Consider the following 25637-nt stretch of genomic DNA (forward strand, 5'->3'; position numbering starts at 1 on the left):
TATTGTCAATGTGTTTATTTTTTATTATTTGGTCATACATGAAGAAAATGCAACAATGGACAGAAAATCCTGCCTGGTTGCTCTGAGCGGCCGGGCAGCATCCACTGCTTCTCTCTCAGCCGACAGGGACATGTACACAGTGTGCGGCCACAGGCAGCCCGCCACTGCTAGGAGTGAAGGAGGGGGACACTTTATTGTCCCCCTCCCCGGCCCCTGCCTGTAACTGGTGAAAATGCCTCCCTAAATACCCCTTCCTGCGTCCTGCAGTCATGACTAGCGTGCTGAATGAAGATGTATAGTTCCACTTTAACATATAGTAGATTAACAATCCAGCGTTGTGAATCCAATCCAGTAATGTTAAAGCTAGTAGTTGAAGTAAAAGCAGGGTACTCTAACGCGTTTCATCACACGAGGTAACTTCATCAGAGGGATAACACAGACTAGATCAGTGCAAAACTAGGTGCACGTGTGTGCCCATTCCGCGGTTGGAAAGCGGTGCCTTTGAACAACAGCCCAGCCCATTGATCAGTGTAAACTGTTGCAGCCGGCAGATGCTGGTCTCTTGGGACCCTATGCGCTTCCCTGGGTGCATTTCTGCAGCAATAAGTGTTTATCGTTACAAGAGGCCATTTAGATGCTCGTAAATGAGCCTTATTGTGTACATTTATCTGGGTATTGGCATATGTCCTGTTTAGTAGGTTACATTTGGGTTTTAATGGTTTTGGGTGTCAGTCAGGCCATCTTATTATAAGTATTTGTCTATAAAACTAATTGCACATTATTATTGTCTAACTCCTTTATATTAACATTTAACTTGGCTGGGGCAGATGCATCTAGTCCTGTCACACAAGGAACTTGTTTGGTGAACTATAAAAAAATATATTTAGTGAACTTGGTTATTATTTTTTTTGTTAACAATGTCTTTTCTTTTAGTTCTTTAAAAATACTGTAGTATGTGGGTTTTTGTTTTTTTTTTTTGTTTTTTTGCATTTTTACATTTTATAAATTGCAATAAAGATATAAAGCCCAGAGAACAAGAACATATATTGAAATATTGTTTCCAATATTTAGCGGAGTGATGGTGTGGACTTAATGAGTATTGCAAAATATAGACCTGTCCAGAGAAAAGTCATTAATACCTGAGACTGTTCCTGTGAAAAAGGGACAGTGTGCGGCTATGGCCTAACGTGTATTGGATCGATCAAAGGTAGTTGTTGCCATAGATTGCTGCACGTTTGCCCTTTGTTATTAAATGACCCATATAATCAGCCTGCTCACACATGCTATGGCAGCTATAAATCAATAAAACAGAAATAAAATTGTTCCACTTAATTAAAAAAATTATTATAACATTGAGTTTATCATAACAGGTTATAGTCACATTCAAAAACGTGTGTCCATTGTATTCTGCCACTGGGAGTTTCCAGCGTAAGCACAGGAGATGGTTACGTTGGTCTTGGCTTCAATATCACTACACTTTTGTGTTTCTATATCACAGAACTGTTACTATTCAGTGTGAGGACAAAACAAGCTGATGCAAAAATACTAACCTGCTGTAAAATTCTAGGAATCTAAGTTTGAAGGAGAGTGTTTGAATGTGCGAGTACATTATTCAAGTAGCTGGTGACAGCTGCACACTTTCAGCCTAATATTTGGGAGTGCACAGCTGTACTGGACAGCAGCTCCTCTTCAAAAGGGGCTGCTGGATCCACTCCCACTCTGAAACAAGCTGGTTAACTCTTGATAACATCCCTACTTTAATCATGGACACCACAGAAACCTTTTCTAAAGATGTACACACCATTGACGATAGTGTGGCATGTCTAATACATTATTAGTGTTGTTCAGTGTAACCAAGGACCGAGGTTTGGGTATAACAGGATATCTTTTAACATTAATTGTTTTATTAAACTCGCACCAAATCATCTCTTGGATATAGGGGCTATCCTAACAGTGCGTAACCTATTTGGGAGATGACTCGAAGAGAACTTCTGTCTTGGCTGTGCACTATATCCTATGAAGACAAAACACCCAGGGACAAACACAGGATTTGTAGAGGGGGGTTTCCACACCACGCCACCAGTGGGCGTGACCAGCATGCATGGGGGCGTGGCTATAATTTTAGACAGTGCCTGGCTGTTCTCCAACTCTTCCCATCCCTATAATATACATGGGCAATGCTTCAAGCACTACTGTTAGGTACACGCAGCTCTCCCTTTTCAAGCAGAGCCATGTGAAGTGGGGGCAGCCACCTCAATTTTACAGTGCCCCTGGCTTGTAGGGGGGGTTTCCGGGCACTAGGACCCCCCCCCCCCCTCCCCTCGGTTGGCCTTATCAGACACATGGTTAGTGGGAGAGAGATGGGAGATTGGCCTGAAGAAATCTCTATGCTCCACTTATTTTATTCCTAGAGTGAATCTACTCTTGCAGAAACACATTTACCCAAAGATGGAATATAAAAACAAACAGTATTTTTAAATTTTGTTTCCTGCACACAACACATTAAAAAGATTTTGGTCCCTTTAAACGACAAATGTATCTGCAGGTCAGATGGGTTAGATCGTTCTGATTCCTTGACAATGGGGCAGTCCCAGTTGTCTGATCAGGCAGTACTGAGACACAGCGGGTCGTTTTTGGCCTTACACACGCACCAATTTTATTTCTGGCCTGCATTACTACTGAAATGTTCAATGGGAAGCTTATAGATCTGGCAAGGAGAGGAGTATTGACTTAAATTTAATTTACTATATCAAAGAACGTAAACAAAACCGTATTTACCTTTTTGTGTATCTCTTGAACAAAAAGTATTACTTTAGTTTGTATACAAACAGATAACGTTTGAAGTTACATGTTTCTGTGTTCCTTTCTAGATGATGTTAAAGATTAAGAGACAATAGTGTTTTGATGTTCTGACATCATTCCTAGGTTTACAAGCAGTCAGAGAGCGCGCATGTCAACACACAAGTAAGGGAGAAGGTACCAACAGACGCCAAGCACCTCAGCAATTATCAAATACCAGATACTAAATATTTACACAGTGCAGTCTGGTCAGCCTGATGTTCCCAGGACCTGTGTGCTTTTGAGACATGATAATAGTCTGTGACATGCTTTAACCCCTGTGTGTGCTCCATGACTGCTGAAGGTCAACTACTGCACAGTTTATACTGATCGGTTTTACTCTTAACAGATATTATTACATTATTATCATATGGATAATAGCAGCATTGTCTTAATAATAAAAAAAATGCATGACGTGTGGTAAGGACTATTGCATATAAGATGCAATGGTGGCATGCTAAAACCTAGACTGATTCCAGACGTACATATATGTGTGTGTATATATATGTGTGCGTGTGTATATGTGTATATATATATATATATATATATATATATATATATATATATATATATATATATATATATATATATATATATATATATATATATATATATATATTCATAATGTGGACAGGATGTTGCATGAGGGTTGGGACTCTACTCACTGTGCTTGAGATGAGTTGGGCTACTGATTGCAATTCTAGGGGTCTATTTACTAAACTGCGAGTTTGAAAAGTGGAGATGTTGCCGATAGCAACCAATCAGATTTGAGCTGTCATTTTGTAGAATATACTAAATAAATGATAACTAAAATCTGAAAACTTTTTCAAGCCAGCAGTTTAGTAAATATACCCCCTAGAATCTGTTTCTCCAGCCACAGATTTTGTTTTGCATCCCTAGACTGTCGTATATTTACTCTGTATTCAGGTCAGAGAAACGTCAAGCAAAAATAATTGAGAGATTTTAGATTTTTGTTTTTTACATGGAGATGTTCAGTTTTAGAAAATGGCTGTAAAGGTCACAGACCTAAATTAACAGTTACATAATCTGTCAACCCTGGTAACAAAACCCATTGTAAAAGCATGAAGAGCTCGTTGAGAGTTAGTTGTGATTCTAATGGAAAGTAGCCAAAGTCACATCAGAGAACAGAGGTGCTGTGAATGGGAAACTCTCACATTCTAAGGTGAACACAAGAGACCAGTCTGTAAATGGAAGTGTAATTTATTTTTTTTTCTCCTGACATGGCATTTGCAAAGTCTCTTGAAAACTAAGTATTCTGTGTCTTTTTGTCTCCACAATTATGAAAACTGTTCTGTTCCTTCTTTTTGTCAGGACTGAAGAATGATGGCTGCTGGGAAGTTTGCCAGTTACCCTAGAAACGTGCAAACGAACCATCAGTTCCCACTGGCATCGTCAATGGATCTTCTAAGCAGTAAATCCCCCCTTACTGAGCGGCGGGCTGATTCGTTTCAGAATGTATGTATCCATGGCACGTTACCACGTAAGAAGAAGGACAGGACTCCTATTAGATCCAGTGACATGTTCAGCCACATGGGAACCTTGCCACACTCAAAGTCACACAGGCTACCAACCCCTATAATGCAGGATGTAATAGAGGAATATCCGTTTCAGGACCGTAGAACAAGAATGTTCTCCACAAGGTAATCTAACAATTACATAGAAGCATCATCTGAACTCTTGGGGTCATTGAGGTGGGAATTCTGCTTGAGAAAAGTTCTGGTGCTTGCAACATTACTATGCAGTATGGCTTACAGTCGGTAGCCATTTTGTTTTTTGAGTAAGGTTTACAATCGATGGAGCACTTGCTAGCAATGTACACATAGGTGAGGAATTCAGTTCTGAGTTAAGTGTCGCTAGCAATCACCTCTATGAGGTCAGGGGCAAACGCAGGATTTGTAGAGGGGGGTTTCCACATCACTCCGCCAGTGGTCGTGACCAGCGTGCATGGGGGCGTGGCTATAATTTTAGACAGTGCTTGGATGCTCTCTTACTCTTCCTATCCCCATAATATACATGAGCCATGTTGCACTAGTGTTAGGTGCATGCAGCTCTCTTTTCAAACAGAGCCGTGTGAAGCGGGAGCAGGGTCCAGCCACCTCAATTATACAGTGCCCCAGGCTTGGATAGGGTTTCCAGGCACTAGGAAACCCCCCATCGGTTTGCCTATGGAGGTGCGAGCAAAACTGTCATCTATCTCAGGCCAGACCTCGCCTCAGAGTCTCATCCCCAGACACTGTACTTCGCTCAGAATTGAATTCACTCCAAAATGTTTTCATTTTGGCATTTCAACACAGGGCTGTGATATAAAACAGAACACCTGAACATGTACTTAAAACATTTATTAAAGGGGATGTCCTGCCTAACACATTATTTATTATTAATCCTCCCAAATGGCGGGATTCCAATACTCAGAACCCCTGCCATTCGGGAGACTCTCGCTTCCACCTGCGCCTCTGATGTCTATTTCTCCTACTACAAATGGTAGCAGTGTGTTGTGATTCTCTGCCAGGATGAGCCATTGTTAATATGTTTTTAGTCTGCTATTTTGTGTACATATGTGAATTTTACTGCAGCTGCATTTAAAGCAAACTAACATAGTAAAAGTAGAGTTCTTGTGAACTGATCTATTGAAGTCTATCGTGGGTATAGGAAATAATAGATCACAATGTGGAATACCCTCAACTGTGACAATGTTCATATCATTTGCTCTAAGTATTTAAACTATTTTTACAAGCCTTTCTCTTAGTTGGCAAGCTAGTAAACCCCAGTGAAAGGTTAGTGCGTTCAGTGTGCTGAATAAATAAAGTTGACAACCACCAAGCTCTTTTGTGGAGGTTTATAGAAAAGAAAGGTCCTATTAGACGTTATGTTCCTCCAACAAATGGGAGATCCTCTACCAGGTTGTTTCTCTGTAGTTTGGAGCAGACAGTGAGGTGCTGCGCTCTGTGCCTGTTCAGTCTAGTTTGTAGATTTATTACACCGTATGCTCAGTATGTGACCAGGAGCTGAAAATACCAGATGTTATCAGAAGAGAGCAACTGGAGCATGCTTCTCTGCAATAATTATCTTCTACAACTCAAAGGCAAAAGAAGGTCACCCAGAGAGAAGGTGAAATACTTTGGAAAATTTTGAAGGTCTTGGTCAGTCCAAGTGTGATGACAAAATGATCAGATTAGAACAGGAGGTATTTTCAGTAGAAGCCAAGAGTATAAAGATGCAGAACACGTTCAGCGCTTCCCAGGATTCAGCTTAGAAATGGTTTTATGCTCCTTTTATTTTCTTTCTTTATTTACAAACCACCTATGTCTTCACGTGAAGACAATGAAGTTGGGGATGAATGTTTAATAGTTGATGATGTATTCACTACAGCCTAAAAGTCCCTATTACACTACTCCACTGATTATATCACCATCACTGCTATACATACTCCTTGCCTATAAATCAGTGTTGATGTTCTTTTGTATAATTTCTATAGATTTTCATTTAATACCCTTTTTTTTTAAAAAAAAAAAAATTCCCCCCTTGTCTTATAGTCAAAGATTATTGTCTGGCTTTTTTATTCCACGTTGTTGTGTCCATATTATGATCCAAGCTGACCCATTGCAAAGGGAACTAGATGTCTGCTAGTCAAGTAATAACAATGTCTGATGCAGTGGTGTAGCAAAGAGTCATGGCCTCCGGAGCAAGCGCAATCTATGGTGCCACCACATCCAACATGTCTGTACTGGTGGAGGAGGTGTGGCCAGCATGTGGAGGAGGTGTGGCCAGCGTGCAAGGGGCGCGTTGCACTTGAGGGTTTCAGAATGCCTGTCCATCACAGCGCTACACAGTGGTTGATTAAGTTGATCTGGGACCCAGGGCTGTACATACACCTACACCCCTCACTGGATTCTCGACATGTCAAACAGACATAATGGTTGGGGCACCATCTGCGATCAGTTCCCTTATGAGCAAATTTAAATTTGGCATTCCAGAATGCCGGGCTGTGCACACAGTATTTTGGGGCATCGTGTAGATACTGGTGTGGGGATCAGAGCAGAGACCTCATTACAGAGCTCTCTGCTGCTGAGTACATCGAGCCCTCTCCTCTACACAGCGACACTGGAAGGAGAAAGCCTATTGTACTGATGCACACAGGGCACGGCTCCACGGTAGTCAGGGACTATGGCCTAATTTTTAGGCAGCATTGCGGTTTGGAGCCTGAGGTTTGTCAAGCTCTGTAATGATTGATTAATAATAGAACACTTTTGGTTACTAGCCAAGGTTATACAATGCTGTACTTTGACCCTAGCCCCAAGTTCATTGCAATACAGTTATCAGGGGCCGACTGTCAAATTTAACCTGGGGGGAAAGTACACCGCACTATCCCATAAGCTGCGGCCCACACCTAAAGGTAGTTTTAGTATAAAACTCGGACTGATTTAACAAAAGGCAAAAATCCCTTCTGGTGGAGAAAAAGGTGTCATTGCAGACGAAAGGTCTTGTTTTCACTTTTCCCTCTATATATATTAATTGGGTTACTGCCAGCAATAACCTTGTTTGGAGAACCTATTTATCAAACATCAAGGTGGATGGAGTTACCAGAACATTAGCATAAAAAAAATGCTTTATTCTTCATATAAAGCACAATTTAATGCAGTACTGCTTTTGTTTTTGTTTTTTTGTTTTTTTTATATATACAGATGCCACTGTAGTGAACCAGAGCTGGGCCGCTTCTCCATTTGAACCTCAGTAAATAAGCCATTGCATCAGCCATGCAGCGGAAGACAGTGGAACCAGTGGTGCAGTACTGGTCTCTAAGTGGCATTCAGACACGTACCAGAAGAAAAACCTAAAACAGCATCCATTTAAATAAGTTTTTTTGGTTTTTTTGAGGCAGCTACAGACCCCCCCGCCCCCCCCCCCCCCCAACCTTCTCTCCCCTCACCTCTGTACCCTGTAGCGGCTGTACCCCCTGCTGTGATGGTAATTCCGCCACTGGGTATTTTTTCATCCTAAAATATAAAAATAATAATACAATACAATAATATATTTAGAACAAAAGTAATATATAAAATACTGGTTATTCACATATAATGTCTTATATCTTCCTCTCTTCTGTCTTCTCCACTGCGGGTGACCTAGTAGAGACCCTGCTACTGACACAGACACTCCTAGTCGGCTAACCAGGTAGTAGTGATCGCGGCCTGTTGGGGCTTGTAATTCACCATTACCATATTGGACTCCCATAGGACCACTGCTGTAACTGTGAATAATGCGGCTGTATAGGCCGCGATCACTACTACCTGGCCGGCCAATGCTATAATAATGAATGAAGCAGAACATGGTCTGGCCTGGGGGGTAGTAGGTTTGGGTGGGAAGTCTCATGGCAAGAGTGTAGTTTAGGGGCTAAATGTAAAGTTTGACACTACTACTACTGTTAGCAGATTGTTGTTTTTTTGTTTTTAACAAATTGTTTGGTTACATTTTAAGTTGTGTGGTATATAGGATTTATAATATTGAGGTACACACATTTTTCTTGCTTTCAGCTAGTAAACCATCCCCTTTTAGTTTCCACTTCTGTTCATCCACCCATCATAGTGCAGCTCTCGGTATCAGCAGAGCTGTACACTAGCTGCTCACTATTCTGTAGCGGTTTCTGAATTCCTCTGGCAGTTTTGAATGAGTTTTCGAGATCTGCAATGTGCATTACATCAGCAGCATGGAAGCTGAGCACAAACAATAGGCGCTCATGAAACAGTCATTTGGCTGCATTGTGCTTATCTGACCTCAGCAAACTATAAGCAAAGGCTTGTGAGATTGTGAATGACATGGATGGCTCTCAATGAACAAGCACAGTTTGTCCCTGTGCCCAGTTACGTTATTGGGAAAGTCATCTGTATAGTGTACATTTGAACTGCAGTGTTGCTTTGAAGTATACACAGAAGATTATTCTACTTGGAAATGGACCTGACATTAAGGGCTAATGTTTAAATGATCAGTTAGTACATGAAATCTGTGCGAGCTGGAGAGAGCCCATCGCTGCGATCTGGCTGAACTGCTGCAATATCACCATCATCACCATTTATTTATATAGCATCACTAATTCTGCAGCGCTGTACAGAGAACTCACTCACATCAGTCCCTGCCCCATTGGAGCCTACAGTCTAAATTCCCTAACATACACACACACACACACACACACACACACACACACACACACACACACACACACACACACACACACACACACACGGGTCAATTTGTTAGCAGCCAATTAAACTACCAGTTTGTTTTTGGTGTGTGGGAGGAAACCGGAGCACCCGGAGGAAACCCACGCAAACACATGGAGAACATACAAACTCCTCACAGATAAGGCCATGGTTGGGAATTATTCATAACCCCAGTGCTGAGAGGCAGAAGTGCTAACCACTTATGTGCTACCCATATAAGACTGGATCATGCATGACATTAAGGGTTAATGTTTGACTTGACTTTCAGCCTTCCCTGATCTAATTCATCTAATTCTAGACCATTGATCTGGTCTTTTGATAGGGTATAACAAGCCCAAACATGATACAGAGATTGGTAACTTTGGAAAAGTAGAGACATTGAGCACTCTATCCTATTTTAAACCTCTGAATATTACTCGCTGTGCCAGGGGTATAGAACTTTGTTTACATTTTTTTTATTAGGAATTCTTTGGGTGATTGTACTCATTTGAAGGGGCTCCAACAAACCTTTAAAATATGTTGAAAAAGAACTGTTTGTAGCTATACCCTACCTGAAAGTCCTAATGGGACTAGAAACATGCCAGAGGGGACTTGACCAAGCTATGTAAGGGCAAAGTCATGTAACAGAGAAACCATGCCTCTCCCCTGTAACACATTTGAGGTCACAAGTCTGCCCTCATCTCTTCCCTACAGCACAGTTCTCCTCTCCAGGCCCAGACTCGCTGTCTGTATTATTATCCTCCCCTTCTCTGTCTTGTGATGGGAGGATGAGGTGGCTCTGATTGACTTTGATCATGTGTCCCTCGCGAGACTAAGCTGCACAGGGACAATATGAAAGTGCATTATGATTGGCTGCCAGAATGACTGACCTCACTGTCCCAGTCCACACATCTGCAGCAGCAAGGAGACTTGGTGCAATGTCAGACAGGAGTGATGCACAGGAACCTGGAACAGAACCACTACTGTTTTATTTATGTTCTAGCATCCCTGGGAGTAAATTTATCAAGCTGCAGGTTTAAAAAAGGGGAGATGTTGCCTATAGCAACCAATCAATCAGATTCTAATTGTAATTTATTTAGTACATTCTACAAAATGACAGCTAGAATCTGATTGGTTGCTATAGGAAACATCTCCACTTTTTCAAACCTGCAGCTTGATAAATGTACCCCTTGGTCTCACTCTCTGTCCTACCCTGCTGGTTGCACATCTACGCACTGTACACACCAGATCCACTTAACATAATTGTTGTACAGATATCAGATTGTTTTACCGTATTTGAAAAAAAACAAGAACATTTCTGCTCAGATGACATATGTCAGTAAAACACTGATTCACCATTTTATTTTTGTTGAGGATGGAAATTCATGTCTCACTTTGTTAAACCGGGATATTACTTTATATATTTTTTTCAGGCGAATAAATCTGTTAATGACATTGGAAGGTCAGGGATGAGTGGAACAGTCAAAACATAGCGTCCTTATTTTCATCTCCTGGCCAATCGTATCTGATACTGGCTTATCCCTGCTAATTCTTCTTTGATATTTAAAGAAAGGCTTGATAATTGTATCAGCAAATGGATAGCAAACACACTTGCAAGAAGAGGTTCAGTGTAGGGTACATCTATTGGACTATTCTGAGTTCTCAAAAACCAATTTAATTTCATTGTTCGTTAGCCAAGAGTACAGCCCTGGGTAATTTTTAGAACAGCAACCAGTGTGAATTATTTTGTGCTCATAATACAATTCCTTTTCCTAACTTTTCATCAGATGTGCAGTGGTCAGTGTTTATCTCCTGTAGTCTGAACCTTGACCCCTGCAGGCTTGCTGCATAACATCTCTATTGACAACATGGCCGCCGTCTTGTTTCCTCATCGTTTGAAATAGCAGCCTCCAATTATTTCATTTTTATTTTTGACCATGATTATCAGTTTTCATCTTCTGCAAATTTTCTTTTGAAACCTTTATAAATAATTTGATAAAGGAGTCTTGTCACACAATCACCTTTTTATCAGCTTTTAAAACACTCCATTGCACGGTGAATGGTGTGCCAACTGACCTAATCATATAGGGATCATCAATCCCTATACTAAATAGTCTTTGTTTTACTTGTTAGATTAATCATGCATGATCTGTCATCCACTTTCTAACGAGCATAATATCATGATTATTTCACCATGGTTTCACCATGTTCAGATGGCCTCAGAAGTATCTCCAATACCATGACCATGACCTCTCCCAAGGTCAATGTAGAAACATGAAAAATATTTTTAGATTTATAACAAACAGAACGCGCTGCTTGCACTTTGCAGATCACATAAGTATAAATACAGTAATATAATTATTATTATTTTTTTTCAAGTAGCTTTGGACACCCTAGAATCACTGGGGCACTATTACAAGTAGTGCTCATCCACTCCAGATATGCAAAGTGTCATGCCATTCATTGCTGGCCTCATACTGAGCAGCACTGTGTGGAGCCATTTCATGTCAAGCACCATCTACAGTGACTGATTTCACATGGAATGAATTCATTGCCTGAGAAAAGAGGAACTCTAGAATCACATTTATTCACTAAAATAGAACAGCTTCAAAAGGGCCTTTTTGTGACTCAAATTTATGTTCCTTTAACCCCCGAGCTGCCAAAATGGGCCAGCAGAACATTGCCGTCTTTGTTCTGAGGAATCCCTTGGTTCATCGGTGATAATCGTAGAGACCATTCAGTCTGAATTAGGTCACACGCGGTCTCTTTCTGGCATTTTCTGATGAAACGGTCTGTACTACAATCCTGTGTCAGCACTGTAATAAATTAGACTTCTTTGTCCATTTTAAGGAAGGTGAAATGATTTTCGTTGTGGTCAACCAGAAGCAATTTTCTGACCGTAAAAAATAAGAAACCTTTTTAACCGTTGCAAAATAATATTGTGAGCTGTATTATTTTTTTGCCGCCAACCTCCTGACATTGTAAAGTATAGTGCACTGCAGCCAGCAGGTTCACCCCTTACAAATGACTTATTGTTTGTAAATTCTTATCAAATTGTCAGTAGAAAAAAACATTTTAGGGTATTGAAAATGCTGGGTTCAAGACAGAGGACAGACCAGGGATCCCTAATTGGAGATATGGGGTGGGTCTATTATATCATTGAAATCCTTAGAGCTATCCTCAGTATATCAGGGATGCTATGATGGAAGAACATTTTACATGCACACAATTAAGCATATTGGGCCTGATTCATTAAGGAAAGTACTATTTTTTTATTTATTTTTTTTTACTTAAGTTTTCTTCTGGACAGATTCATGTTACAATCCAAGGGGTGCATATTAGTTTATTATTTTGCACATAAGGAAAATACTGGCTTTTTGTTCCTAGATCAACTTTAAATTTCTGTGTACAAATAAACTATCAAGGATTTCTGTGCTACTTGAAAAAACAGCCAGTATTTTCCTTATGTGCAAAATAAAAAAACTCATTTGAACCCCTTGAATTGCAACATGGTTTTGTCCAGAAAACGTACTCAATTTCTTGCTTAACTTCCTTAATGAATCAGGCCCATTATCCTTTACCCTCTTGATGGGACTGATGTTTTATCTACATCCTCCTTCATATAAAGAGTAGTGGGTATTTCCATTCGTTCTCTACTCACAATTTTTAAACATATTGGGACAGACTAAATTCGGCGCAAGGTGCATTGTGTCTCCGGTACAGTCTGCGGGGTGACACATCGCATAGACATTTTACAGAACTTTCCGCTCATTACCGCTCATTTTCCCTCGCGTCCCATGGAGGTGCACTATTGGGAAATATCTTACAAATGAGCAGAATTTTCTCGCCGTAATAGCCAGCAAAAGGTGCATCTGAACACCGAGGCATTGTGTAGCGGCACCTCGCGCCGAATTGAATGTCCCCCAGACTATGTGGAACTAATTGCAGGTAGTAAAATATACAAAAGGACAATAGGAAACAATAGTGCATGTCTTTGCATATGCAGTTCTATTACATGTTGTGTGAGGTAGAGGTTAAATGTAATAGTGTCTGGTCCGTGTTATCTCCCATTGCTATGCATAAAGCACTTGGCTGAAAGTTCTTGCATCTCTATCCAGGAGAAGTTTTATAAGGAGAGTAGATCACACAGTTTTCATATCTGTGTTGGCCAGAGAAGAAAAGAGAGTTATACCGTATTAAATGCCTGATTTCTGATTGTTTGGGCATTATTCCCTGTTCTGTCAATTGTATGAGACTTCTTGACTGGGCAACATTTATATACAATACAAGGAAATGGCTTTTAGGACACTTCTACTGGGAAAGTGAAGGGACCTAGTCCGTATGGGGGTTGGGGTATTCTCACATCCACAGTAAAGGCTTTTACACCTGGCCTCCAAAACTGGACCCTTTGTAGTGAGATCTCCCTGGTCTATAGGTTTGGTCCTGTGGTTGAGGAGAATGAGTGCGTCCTGGTCTTCAGTAGTGCCTTGTATTAAAGTCATACTTGCCTACTTTTGGCAAGTGTAGTTCGGGAGAGGGGCGTGACTAGAGGGTGGTAGTGGGTGGGGCACAGCCAAACACGTTATTTTGCCCCCGCAATGGAAATGCCATTTTGTCACGGGGACGGAGCCAAAATTACGAGATTCACAGCGAATCGCGTCATTTAGGCTAGGCAGTTGCGGGATGCTTGCCTGCTCTCCCGGATGTCCGTCAGAATGACCCAGATTTCGGGAGTCTCCCGGACATTCCGGGAGAGTTGGCAAGTATGATTAAAGTTTTAGCTGCAGAAGATTTTTAATATCGCTCCTCCTTACGTTCTCTCTCATACCCATTAGGGGTTCCACAGATGCAGGGATCAATTGGTGCTCAGCCTTCAAAAAATTGACAGTCTGCAACATCAGAATGGTATAACCTGTAAAGGATAATTTTTTCTTCTGCTTGTTGAAATTAAGAGGAAAGAGGAAATCGGGGTTTTATTGGTATTATCCTAAGAATTTTGCCATAGTGAAATCTTGGTTTAAAAATCCCCCAAAATTCAACCAATTCTTCCAAATCCATCCTGGATTCAGAGCGTTCCTAACATTGAGTCTTAAACCCCATAATATACCCTAACTTAATGGGTGTATTAAAGCACATTGCTTTTGTATTTTAAGCTTTCCTAGTCTATCTTCACTCCTACAGAACACAGGTCAAGAACAGTGAGACTGGCAATCTGCATGCAACGCTAGATAAGTGGAATTGTAGTCTGTTAAATCCCAGGAACCTTTCCAGAGAGAGAAGTTCAGGAACATGTGCCAACTGTGTTGTAAATTTATTTCAGATCCGTAATTTTTATATTTCTATACCAAAATATTTTCTTTGATGGAAGGCATTATATAGTATGTATGTTTGGTTTTTTTTCATACTGTGTCTTTTGAAGAATTGCTTTACAACTTCTAGGGAGAGATTCAGTTTGGCGTGAGATGTCTCCAGAAGAGTGCACTGTAGTATTCTGGCCTGCAGGAGGTAGGTACATAAGGTTGTTTCATAGTTTGTTAGTTTAGAATTGGTCAGTATGTAAGTCGTGTGTGTTTTGTGTACGTACAGTACATTATAACTTATTATACCAGTACAGAATGTGCTGAATTCACAGTACGGTTACATAGGACAGTTCATACACCGGAGCCCATCTGTCTGGCTCAGTCACTAGTCAATTTCTCCCAATTTGTCATCGTACCCACTGGAGGAGGAAGTGAGGCAGATTTAACCCCCGCACACTCCCCCCGAACACTCATCATTCTCTCATCAAATCTATGTGAAGCGTAATAAATAATACGGATAAGTTTTCGAGAAGTATGAAAGGTAGTTGAGTCATGGATTTCCAGGCATATGGAATGTGGTATTTCTGTCGAAATATGTTTGATAAAAACAAAATCCTTATCCTCCGGCCAGTTGAAATTTTGAAATTCACAGCAACTTGTTACATATTGCTGCAGTAATGAAAGTATTTACCTTCTTCAAAAATGTGTTATCCAACCATCAGAGTATATTTGTACAAGGGAATCCAGGCTGACTTAGTGCAAAATATTTCAGATGTTGAATTCCTGACCGTTGTGTAAGTTTGTGCAGTTCTGTAAGAATGTAAATCCTCAAGTCCATTCATGTGTTGCGCAAACCCTTCAGTACTAGATCTAGATCATTTTTATCCGTGCGAGAATCACATACTATATATTCTTTATTCAAGAAGAGTTTATTCAAGAAGAGGTTGTCACAAGATAAGCAAGAGAGTAGAGTGTGTCGGGATCGAATTGCAAGGCAGTTATATAATATAATTATATGAGATCTGCCTTTTTAGTGACAGCATAAGTCCAGTTCCCGGTTGCTTACCCCCTCCACGGGGACCACAGATATATTTATTTATAATTATATAACACGCTAAATATGCACTCCTGCCACTTTTTAAAAAATATCAATGAAATATATACAATCGCAACAACAAGCGCTGCAAGGATGAGTCTGAGTTTCCAGCTTCCTCCAAAAGTTCCCATCGAAGAAGGTATTAAATAGAACGCAGACACATGGGAGGGAATGCGAATAGTGTAGTAGTATTAAAAAGAGAGTATTTTCTTTATATAAGTAATTTATTTAATATAATGGCAGGCTTATCTGAGCCTTGCAGTGTTACATACATCTTCCTCAATTCCTGTATTCTGCCATCTCTAGTTACTCCTACCAATTTCATGATGCTTCTAAAATATAGCCACACACCAATCAAAACACAAGAGCAAGGCCAAAAAGAGGCCACTTGTGTGTAGTAAGGTACTTTATTTTTAATAACAAGTTTAAATCTTGTAAATAATAAATTTAATGCAATTGCTTACCTGGCCAGAACAATCACGACAGAGAGGAGATGCCTTCATTCACCTCTACATCCAAATCTGAGAGCTTGAAGAGACACCACCTTCTCCTTGAAGTTGTTGCTGGACCCAGATCACTGCTGACCTGTAGAAGCCATGCTGTGGGGCCACCTGACTCGTTTTGTCTTGGACTTCATCGGGGATGTGGTCTATTCATCCTATTGTTCTGTTCTATATTTTGCCTTCACTGATAGTTGTGCATTAAGGTACAGTGTCAAAATGAGTCATGTGACACAAGTTTTTGGGACTTTGTAGAATGAATCGGGAGAGTAGAATAGATTAGTCGTGTCAAAACTTGGTTAATAAAGTGAGCATATAAATAAGTTTCCTATATTACTCCATCCAAGGGATGCCACTTGTTTGATTTTTACCAGCACCATCCATATTTTACAGGTCCTATCAGATTCCCTGTTTATAGCCCAGGTGGCAGTGGTATATTATGACGCAGCCACTGGTTTTACTCCACCTGTAAGGCTGCCATTCACCAATGGGTGGGATATCTTGAAGTGTCATGATGACCTCCATGTCTGGTCACAGTACCTCAGGTGAACCATGTGGGAATTTGGAGAAACCATGGTAGTATTGACTGAGACCCTAGACAGAGTAACCACCCTGCGTTTATATTATGGAAAAATCCTGCCATAAGTATCATGTTTATAGTTGATTGAGGTCTCTGTCAGTAGCACGTTGTCATGCTTGTTTTTTATTTCCTCTTATGTGTTCAGCACAGTGGGGTTGGGTCTGGGGTAAGACGCTGTAATGGGCAGCAGTAATCACATGCCATTCATTATGATGTTAGATATGCGGCGCTGGTTTCTAATTGACTACTGGTCATGAGCAATTAAAGCTATTGGCGCTACCCTTAGGTCACCTCAAGTACCACGGAACAGTTAGTGCTGCTGGGGTAGTATTGCAAGAGGCAAAGCAAGCGGCTGATGAGAAGAAGCAGATGGCGGCATGTGGGATTTGGCGAGTATATATTCCTAGACACTACTTCCACAGATAAGATATGTTATATCGGCAGTAGTGTTACTGGGTATTATTTCTACTACTGGCCTATTACTGTGTATTGCTGAGCCAACAGCAGTAGTAATACCCAAGAATACAGTATATTAACAGTAGCGGTTATGCCCATTATTAAGCCATCAATAATGGTTAAGCACAACATGTCTGTTAACTCCCTTGTTACTTAGGCTGGAGGACCAGTCCCACTCCTTCTAACTCAAGACTGTGGGGGACGAGTCCAGTGATGGGGCTATGAGAAACCCAACCTATCACTTCCTACCATGATTAATAGGGTTTTCTATTAATGCTGGAGTGGATGAGCCATTGTAGCACTATGGCTTTGCAACGTACAGACACGTGTATAGAAGGAAAAAAAAAGGAGTAAGTGTCTCGTTTAGAGCCTCTGTCTCCCATCCATGGCACTTAGAAACATAGAGGTACCTTTGTTTGAACAAAAAAAAAAGATTTTTAATTGGTTTTTGATGACCTCAACAGACCTAAGGTCTTGAATAGAAATGTAGCCTTGGTCATCATTACATACGCTCTTTTCTGGATCACCACTTTCTGAAGAAGTGAGCAGGGCCCACGAAATGCGTAAGGGTAGTGAAACTGCTGGTTGCGAAAGTGCTTGAGATCTCCTAAAAGGATTTTCACCCCAGGGGCTATTAATTTATTAAAACATGACTGTGGCCCAGTGCACAAAGCAAGGACTACAAAGACATGGTTTGATGAGTTTGGTGTGGAAGAACTTGACTGGCCCTGACCTCGACCTCAACCCCATCGAACACCTTTGGGATGAACTGGTGGAATGCAGATTACGAGCCAGACCTTCTCATCCAACATCAGTGCCTGACCTCATAAATGCTCTACAGAATGAATGGGCACAAATTCCCACAGAAACACTTCAACATCTTGTGGAAAACCTTCCAAGAAGAGTGGAAGCTGTTATCACTGCATATGAAAGTATATATATGTTTTTGAATACAATGTCATTACCGTCCCTGTTGGTGTAATGGTCAAGAATCCGAATACTTTTGTCTATATAGTGTACATGAAGTCTATTCAAAGGTGAGTAATATTTGATGAAACAGAACTCCCAAAGAGTTAGGACTGCACACACTATTGTCCGTTTCCTATATTCATGCCGGGGGATTGCCCTATGAATATTTGTTGAGTACAGCTTTACATTAAGTCCATCAACCATTAATTATTTCAGTTTTTTCCTGGTCCAATGTAATGGACATCTAGAACTAGGAACCTCAACAGCTGCCTATTTAGTAACAATGTTTATTTAGTAACCTTTATATAATGCCAACATATTGCAAAGTGCTTTACAGAGAATATTTAATCCCTGAGCTTGCAGTGTAAATTCTGTACTGCGCACACGTGCACATTTTCTTGCACATACAAGTGTGTTTTTGGCCTCATTCATTTATGTCACTGCAGTTCAGGCAAATCCAGGAGACACAATCATCCATCAGGATATTAGACAGTAATGTTATCTCAGGTAAGGAATGCAGTCTTCTTGCCTTAAGAAGAGGACCGGGTGTAAAGTAGCTCGGTAGCTAAGAACATCAGAGGCTACTGAAGCCTGTTTCATTCGCTTCAGCAGACCCAGGATTTGAGGAGAGTCACAAATTGGTGGATATCTATATTTGTACAGAATGTTGCCTCACCCTGGTATTGAGATAACAAGATAGGCTGTGAAATGAAGCAGATCCCACCCACACACAGAAAAATATTTAGCTATGAGCCCCTTTAAAAAATGGCATCTGTTCCAGCTGTACATACATGCCATACTGGGAGTGTTTGATGGCCCTGTGGATATGTGCGACACTTGTGGGGTTGCAAGCAGATCGTGCCAAATGCAGATTCTTTGTCACAACTGGGAGACATTATTGTTGTTTGCTCTGCTTAGAGAATGAAGTACAAAGCAGACATAGAAATTCACTTCCTACAACTCTTTAAATGTGGCATCAGATCAGAGCCAAATAATGGGAACAAATGATATTTGCTCACTGAACTATTCATGTCTGACTACCTCTCGGGAACACATGTGAAAAGGAATTTACTATGCCTAATTATATTGATAGACTGCGTTACACTTAGCATAAAATGGTTTTCCATATGATCTCGATCATTGTTGCTTAGTTATTTCTGCTATAGAATTTGTCAGAACTGTTATTATTAATAATAATAATAATAATAATAATTAATAAAAAAAATAATAATATAATATCATTTTAATTGTATTTTATTTTAGAAATAGTACTATGGTATTTCCTCCAAAAGTCTGATTCTAATATTAGACTTTATTTTTTAGTGTCCACACATTATGCAGCACTTTACAATTTGATTAATTTTCTAAGTCCCATCAGTCCCTTCTCCTGTAGAGTTTAGTGTAATTCCCTTCTACAGGCATGTACACCCACTAGAGCCAAATAACCTACATGTAGATTTTGATAGGCTGCATGGTCATGTGATCTCCATGGAGGTCACGTGACCAGCACGTTTTCTCAAAATTGTCCAGTGCCCTCGCTTGTGCCTAGTGAATTGATTTAGTCCACAAAATGAATCTCCTATGCTGTATGTAGGCAACAAATACACCTTAGTGTCTAGTGTTGCCACTGTTCCACATAGTTACCTGCATGGATATTCACTGTTGTTTCACTGCATGAAAGGGGTGACCTGACCTACAGGTGGTATAGAGACAAAGTGGGTATGACCGAAGAAATGGGAATTGTGTCTCAGTGGACCTGTGCACAGAGGGCCTGTGTCATTAAGGAAAGCATAGCATAAAAAAAGCGTAACTTTGCATATGGGCAAAACCATGTTGCATTGGAGGGGACGGAAAGTTTAAAATGTGGGCACAGATTTATAGTTTGGGTAGGGCATGTCCTAGATCCACTTTAAATTTCAGTGTAAAAATAAAGCACTCAAGTATTTGTGTCCTACATGAATAAACATCTAGGGCTAGATTTACTAAGCTGTGGGTTTTAAAAAGTGGGGATGTTGCCTATAGCAACCAATCAGATTCTAGCTATCATTTTGTAGAAGGTACTAAATAAATGAAAGCTAGAATCTGATTGGTTGCTATAGGCAACATCCCTACTTTTTCAAACCCGCAGCTTAGTAAATCTAGCCCCTAGTATTTAACTTATGTGCAAGTTAATATACTAATTTGCACCCCTTGCATTGTAACATGGTGTGTCCAGGAGCAAACTTACTCCTTTTTTTGCTTTGCTCTCCTTAATGACTCAGGCCCATAGTGTTTTTCTCGGTAAACCAAGGCAAAACTATTATCCTGACATTTAATATTGTAACGTTGATTACAAGTCACTTCCCTATATGTACAATGCATAACAACTATTCTTTTCATGATAGTGTGAATTTTAAATTGGCAATAAAAAGAGGTTTATTCATTTTACTACCGTTCCTCACATACTGCAACTCACGTGAGGAATTCCTTCTTTGTTCCAAGAGTAGTTGAAATTTTATTATTATTGCTGTTCTGCCAGTGGGCTGAGAACATGGGAACTTGAAAATGGAAGATTCATTGTTAAGCTCTTTAGCGAGAGAACCTGCATTGTGGTCCGTGAACCTGATGATGCTTTTGTTATGTGGCTGAGAGAAACAGCTGCATCTGGTGAAGCGCATGTGAAAACGGCTCATTCTGACCCCCAAGGAGTCCCACATAAAAGCGGCTAATGTATCTTCCCAGACTTTCCTTTGTCTGCAGCTGACAAAGTGTTAAATCTTTGCACAGATTTGTACATTGATACGACTTGGTAACTGTGTCATCCCCTCCCCTTCATCGGGACTTGTCCCTACTATAAGCCATGTCTCGGCATGAGAAATGTACCATAACATACACATTACAGGGAATGATACAGAATCTTCATGTGTATTAAAATCACAAGCCTGTAGCTACAGCCCCATCTCTTCCAAGGCTCAGTGCAGTCACTCTATGCAGCATAAGCTTTGGCTCCGATCTTGAGTCATCGGCTGAGGAATGGATTTACCTAATTCATCTTGTGTATTTTATAAATACCTTTTGTGATTAAGAGCAGAGCCTCTCTGCATTGTAACCACAGCCCAGAGCCGTATGTCCCTAAGATTGCAGGTTCATGCCAGTGCAGCGTGTTTTCCCTAAGACCACGTTCTATTATATGTAAATCTTGACAATTCGTTTCAGATGATCAGATTCCAGGGAATGACCGTTTTCAGGCCTTGTGGTCAATGAAACATATTTTCCAAATGCTGTATTGCAGCTGGTTGATTTTTTTAGCACGTTGAGAGCTTTGACTTTTCTCTTTTGTTTGTAATCTCTCATTTTTGTAATGATTCTGTGGGATCATTCTTGGCCGATCAGAACTGTTGGCTTAAACCTGAGGAGTCCTGTGCTGGATTAAAGCTGTATTGTGAAGGATTGCGCTAGAGTCCTAGAAATGACTGGAGGCACAACTAACATTTGTAGATTCTATGTATTTGTTAGTTTAGGTTATTCCGTCTTAATTTGGGTACACACTGCAGAAAATTTCTCCCGATGCGATATCTTTAATGATTTTATCAATAGCTGAAAGTCTCGATTAGCATGCTGATTAATGCGTACACATTCACACGATTTACCTGCAGATCTGTGCTTTTCATCTGCTAAAAAGATTGTGACTCTGTAAACTCTATGGAGATCTGCCTACACTGCTGGCCGTGAGTGTGTGCACACTTCAGAATTTGCCAGATATCGTTTATAGTGATTTTTAACCAGTTTTATAAAATCAGTACGATGAGCTTTGGTACCATAAAACATGATGGTGAAAGTGTACAAACTAATGCGATATGGACCAAACAATTGTTTATTGTGTGATTGGCACAACAATCGGGCGACAAACCGTAGTGTGTTCCCAGCTTAAGACTTATAGGGGCATATTCAATTAGCTTTCCTGTCCGCGATTACGCCCGCCTGCACGGGTCCCGATACCGCAGCATTGCGGATTTCTGTGCACACATCATAGGTTTGCGAAGGGAAATTCACCATGTTGGCAGCATGGTGGCTCATGCACTGGGGTCATGAGTTTGATTCCCGACCATGGCCTTATCTGTGTGGAGTTTGTATGTTCTCCCCGTGTTTGAGTGGGTTTCCTCCGGGTGCTCCAGTTTCCTCCCACAATCCAAAAACATACTGGTAGATTAATTGGCTGCTAACAAATTGACCTTAGTGTGTGTATTAGGGAATTTAGACTGTAAGCCCCAATGCAGTGGCGGATCCAGGGGGGGGCGAGCCCCGATCGCCCTCCCCCCTAGCAGACACTTGCTGCCGACGGCTGCACAGTATGTGCAGGTCCGTCCAGCCGTGACAGGCAGGGACATTGTGCTGCCCGGCTGCTCTGAATCAGAGCAGCCGGGCAGCACACTGTCCCTGCCTGTCACGGCTGGACGGACCTGCACATACTGTGCAGCCGTCGGCAGCCTAAGATGTTAGAAAGGGGTGGGGCCTAAATCGCCTGCCCCCTAAATCGCCCCGGGTACTATAGATTTCTAGATCCGCCCCTGCCCCAATGGGGCAGGGATTGATGTGAGTTCTCTGTACAACGCTGCAGAATTAGTGGCGCTATATAAATAAATGGTGATGATGATAATGTTACGGTACCGTAATGTCACTTTGCGTGAGCGGCTGCAGACGGAAAAGCTAATTGAATTATTCCCCTTATTCTCTCTTGTTTGTTCCCTGTTGGAAGCTTGAAACATAATATTGCACTAAAATGGATCAGTTTTGGAAGGTCAGGTTCACTTGAAAGGGGCAACACTTGAACTACATGAGTCATTCTAATCATTCTGTTTAGCTAGAAGCTGCTTGGTTTCATCTTTCAGCTCTCACGATCTGGATTTACTAAGGGGTGAGTGATAGCTGCGGCCACATCATGGCTTGAAAACAAGTTTTTGTTAAACATAAAAATAAACCTCCAGTATCTGATGTTTAGTAAACTCGTGTTTTCCACAGGTCTGAGCACAAGTGACCTCATGTTTGCTGATGTTTTACAATTTTCGGGGACAGATTCAATTAGTATTGTCCTAAAACCTTTCTTTATGTAGTCTTTATGAAATAATATTTGTTTTGTATGGCAGCAGTTTGTGAAATCCAAGGACACTTCTGTGGACGCCTTGTTCTAGCATGGCCCTGGGACAGCGCAGTTGTCAGCAAAGTGTTAGAGTCCTGCTCAGAGTCCACCCGTGCCCTCTACACAGTGCACAGTGGAGGCAGATATGGTGTAAGCTGTATTTATGAGAGTGCATGCTTGTCCAAGCTATTTGTGTTCTTTGAAAGAAAGGCAGGAGTTCAATGCATACTTGCCAACTCTCCCGGAATGCTCGGGAGACTCCCGAAATTCAGGTTGGTCTCACGGACTCCCAGGAGAGCTGGCAAATCTCCCGCATCCTGCAATTGCGGGGCTAAAATGACGCAATTCGCAGTGAATTTTGGACCCGCCCCATGACAAAACGGCATATTTGACATGACCGAGACAGCATATACGCCCCCTCCCACCCTCTAGATACACCCCTCTTTCGGATACAGCTTGCCTAAGGTAGGCAAGTTAGGTTCAATATAATTAAGAATTGGGGTATAGACATAGGGATTATTAGAATATTCAAGTCGAGCGCATTGAGCTTTTGATTCTACACTGTTAGCAACCAGAAAACTCCTAAAAACTTACTATGTATGTATTAAAATTATAATACTTCACTTTGTCTATAGGTACATAAAATGGAACCGGGCAGCTTGGCTTTTTTAATTACTTATATGTTATTTTATTTATAAAAGAGTAGAAATCAAGATTTCACATAGTACATGACTCCATTCGTACTAATTGTCCTGATTTAAGCTGGGTACAGGTTTTTTAACCAATTATCTGCCAATCTCCCGATAAATGACTGTTCGGTCAGATATCGCATTAGTGTGTACGCTCCCATGATTATGTTTTATCATACCAAAGCAGTTCTTATCGTTTGTTTTTATAAACTGACTAAAAATCAAAAGGTCTGCTTCCCAAGAATGGAGAAAAACTAAAAAGGCCAGAAATTAACTCTCCCATCACTCATCCCACAATGCTCCTAACTTGCTCCAAAATTAAACTGCATAGCACTCACAGCTCCCACTTGCTCCAAAATAGACCTCCACATGCCCTCAGACCCCACAAGTATGCCAAAAACTCCCCCACAGGTCCACTCGCACCTCCCCCATTTTTACAGACTGAGGCCGCAGAGGAAGGCGAAAGAGCAATGTCCTTCTCTGGTCCTCTGCGTGACCTCTCTGCATTGTACAGAGGAGGTCATGTGACATGAAAGTTAGTTACTCAAGTTCGGTATTACTATCTGCTTTATAAGAGAATAAGCCATAGCGGGAGAGGCCGGCTGAGGGCTGCATGTGAAGCCTCGCCAGGTCAATGGTGGCCCTTATGCCATCTTTTGCCCAACACTCTTCTATACCTTACATTGCAAGAATAAACTTCTGGGGTTTTTGTGTGTGGTTTTGCAATTTTTCCTCATTTGGACTATGATCGTTTTTTTTTTTAATATTTAATAAAGCAGTGTTTTAGTCAATTAAAAAAATGTAAACTGTGGGGCTTTTAATTATTGAAAAAGCAAAACAAAATTTTAGTATAATGAGAGGGGTCTTGGGGACATCCGTACCATATACTGGGACAAATGGGAATCACAACTTGTTAATTACTGCGGCCTATCACAGCTCAGGGGCCAGGAAGAGCCCCAGAGCTTTTTAGCACTAGCCGCTGTTCTTCAGGTTGCCCATCACTAGTATAGAACAATGAGCATCTATTAAAAAGTGATTTAGTAGATCATCGTGAAAATCTCCAGAAATGAGATCCCTAGTTTCTGGTTCTCGAAGCTGCCTGAAAAAAACCAGAGAAATAAGTAGGGAGAAAACCATAGTTTTTCTATGTATTGTGCTTTCCCATTTATTTCAATGACCATTATTTTCCAGCATGTGCACTATATGCAGAAACCCCATTGAAATGAATAGGAAAGCTTTGCAAAGTATTCTGAAAAATTAGACTGTTACCCCCACCCACCCCCCACGTCCATCATTCCTCAACCAGCCCAGCATTAGGCAACCTGGTTTTCAATATGAACGGAAAGACCCGTCATAGTGGGGACCACACCCAACCTGATCACTACTGGCCTGGCTCCTCTGTGGTATGGGGGTCCAGAAAATAAGATGAGCAAGAACCCTTGTACAAAACCAGCCCTGCACTAACAGGCTAGGGGTGCTAGAGTAATGATAAAGATCTGGACCTCTGGTAGTGGCATCTTTGTTACCCCAGGGGATCCCAGTACAATGATAAGGCGTTGCCCATTATACCAAAACCCTTGTGGTCTTCATGTTTTAGTAGAAGCCAGTCCTTATGTTGCTGGGTTTTATGTACATACATACAGTGCTATTCATTTCAATGGCCATTTATTTCAATTGGGTTTATATGTAGTGCGCTTGATGGAAATCTATGTGAAATGAATGGGAAAAGAAATCTTTCTATTTATTATTATTATTATTATTATTATTATTATTATTATTATTATTATTATTATTTATTATTATTATGATGTGCCAAATCTGGTGATTTCAGTATAAAAGTGATATGTGCTAGATTAGAGTGTTTTTCGTCAATAAATTCAT

General features: G+C 40.8%; 1 protein-coding gene across 1 annotated transcript in view; it reads left to right on the forward strand.

Annotated features, from left to right (window-relative positions):
- BCAR3 (BCAR3 adaptor protein, NSP family member) overlaps positions 1–25637 on the forward strand; it is an 89470-nt gene that overhangs the window by 10548 nt on the left and 53285 nt on the right. Inside the window, exon 2 of the mRNA XM_075182353.1 lies at positions 4171–4499. Coding sequence (XP_075038454.1) covers positions 4180–4499 — 320 coding nt within the window. The 5' untranslated portion in view covers positions 4171–4179. The remainder of the gene's footprint in view (positions 1–4170; positions 4500–25637) is intronic.

This window comes from Mixophyes fleayi, chromosome 8 (genome assembly GCF_038048845.1).
Source record: "Mixophyes fleayi isolate aMixFle1 chromosome 8, aMixFle1.hap1, whole genome shotgun sequence".
In the NCBI taxonomy this organism is placed as follows: Eukaryota; Metazoa; Chordata; class Amphibia; order Anura; family Limnodynastidae; genus Mixophyes; species Mixophyes fleayi.